The sequence below is a fragment of the Boeremia exigua genome (genome assembly GCF_020726555.1).
Source record: "Boeremia exigua strain MPI-SDFR-AT-0100 chromosome Unknown C7974scaffold_3, whole genome shotgun sequence".
Classification (NCBI taxonomy): Eukaryota; Fungi; Ascomycota; class Dothideomycetes; order Pleosporales; family Didymellaceae; genus Boeremia; species Boeremia exigua.
Window position 1 is genome coordinate 1 of NW_025763520.1, and position 1,703 is coordinate 1,703.

The 1,703-nt window shown below is 41.7% G+C and overlaps 2 protein-coding genes across 2 annotated transcripts; one reads left to right on the forward strand and one right to left on the reverse strand.

Moving 5' to 3' along the window:
- Positions 1-827, forward strand: C7974DRAFT_120281 (uncharacterized protein; the record flags this gene model as incomplete). Its single annotated transcript, XM_046135138.1, has 2 exons — positions 1-24; positions 73-827. Coding segments are annotated over 2 exons (628 nt in total), but the record flags the coding sequence as incomplete, so codon positions are not given.
- Positions 828-1,218: 391 nt separating this feature from the next.
- Positions 1,219-1,377, reverse strand: C7974DRAFT_305662 (uncharacterized protein; the record flags this gene model as incomplete). The annotated part of the gene is made up of 1 exon (XM_046138037.1): positions 1,219-1,377. A coding segment is annotated over one exon (159 nt), but the record flags the coding sequence as incomplete, so codon positions are not given.
- Between the last annotated feature and the right edge of the window lie 326 nt (positions 1,378-1,703).

Here is a 1,703-nt window from a genome sequence, read left to right on the forward strand (position 1 = left end):
TCCTGTCAAGCGGGCCTGCGACAGGTGAGCATGTTGCTGCCATCGTATCGGCGCTTACTGACGCAGCTGTAGCTGCCATCGAAGAAAAGTCAAATGCATACGTGAAGGCACCAACCCATGCAAGCACTGTGTTCCCGCAGGCTTAGCATGCAAATATAACACCATCCCCCAGAACAAAGGTCCGAAGGGCAGCCGGGCGAAGGTCCTTCCTGAGCTCCGTGAGAATCAACAAAATGCACAGCTGGCTCATGACGGACAGCTATTGTCATCACAGAACGTCCAGACTCCAAGCCTGGTACCACGTGCTCTTGTAGAGAGCTGCATGGAGTTCTTCTTTGTCAATGTCTACCCTTCACAGCCTGTACTACATCGGCAACTGGCGCAAGAAGCCATTGCCAACATGGACCGCTCCATCGAAGCCTACTGCATGATTGTATCATTGTGTGCATACGTCATGATCCAAGCAAATATGAAGGTTCAACCTAGCCTTCTCGATCGTCACGAGATGGCCCAGATGTCCAACTTCCAATTCGGACATATCCTTCTCGAGGAATCTGCTCGTGTACGGAGAGGATACGATTATCGCGAGAACCCCACACCCTACACAGTCTTGACTTCCTACCTGTATAGCAGGTGCTACTTCGGATTGGCAAAAGAGAACACAGCATGGACCTAGATAACCGCTCTACTGCCTGTGTGCTGTAATTCTGGGTTTGTGGAGAGCTCTTCGCTATCTTAGCGTATATGAGTGTCTCCTAGTTTGTGCACGAAACAAATCTCCTCTTCTATCTTAAATCTGCTGACACTTTGCACTCCCAGCTTACTTGTGCTGATCGCAAGCTTAAACTGCAAGCTGCTATTAATTAACCATGCATTCTGTTCTACATCCCAGATTCTAAGTCCATATGCATCGATATTAACATTGATCTTGCATCTCTAACTAGGACCTAGTGGTGGCGTCTTTGCAAAACCACAAATCTGCTTAGGCAGTCTTTTAAGGCAAGTCTTAGAGGTCTGCTAGAACTAAACAATAACTATTTCGCAAGAAGCCAAATCAGCATCTTTTAATATATTCTAGACAGTAGCAGACAGGACTAGAGGCTTTCTATCCTGTAGAAAGACACTGTTACTTAGTATAGTATCCTTAATATTAAAGGATAAGTAAGAGAGACTAAATCTAATAGGAAATAGCAGTTATATACCTAGTAGATCCTACTATTAATAACTAATATATAGACCTTTAGAGTAGTAGCTGCTAAGTTGTTCTTCTAGAAAGCTTAAATATGCAGGGCAGTCTTTAATGCGTTGTAGGAAAGTAATAGGGAGTCTGCTAGATAGGTTAAAATCTCTAAATATAACATTAGCTGCCGTGTTGCCTAGCTCCTAGCCTTAGTACTAGCAGTAGAGTATAGCATTAACTTTGTTAAGCTAGGGCAGCATCTATACTAGGGTACTAGCCTAAACTAGAATAATAACGTTCTTATATATAGAATATATAAGTGTTATAAGATAGGTCTGTTTGCCTAGTAACTTAAATATTAGGATATCTTAACCTTTAGTCTTCTATTCTTTATCTCTACTAATAATAATAATTATAGTATTATAGCTATTATTAGAAGCTATTTTAGCGGCGTCTACTAGAAGATTAGAGTTGTTAAACTCTTTATATCTAAGTATTATAAACCTAAGAGAGGACATAGTAG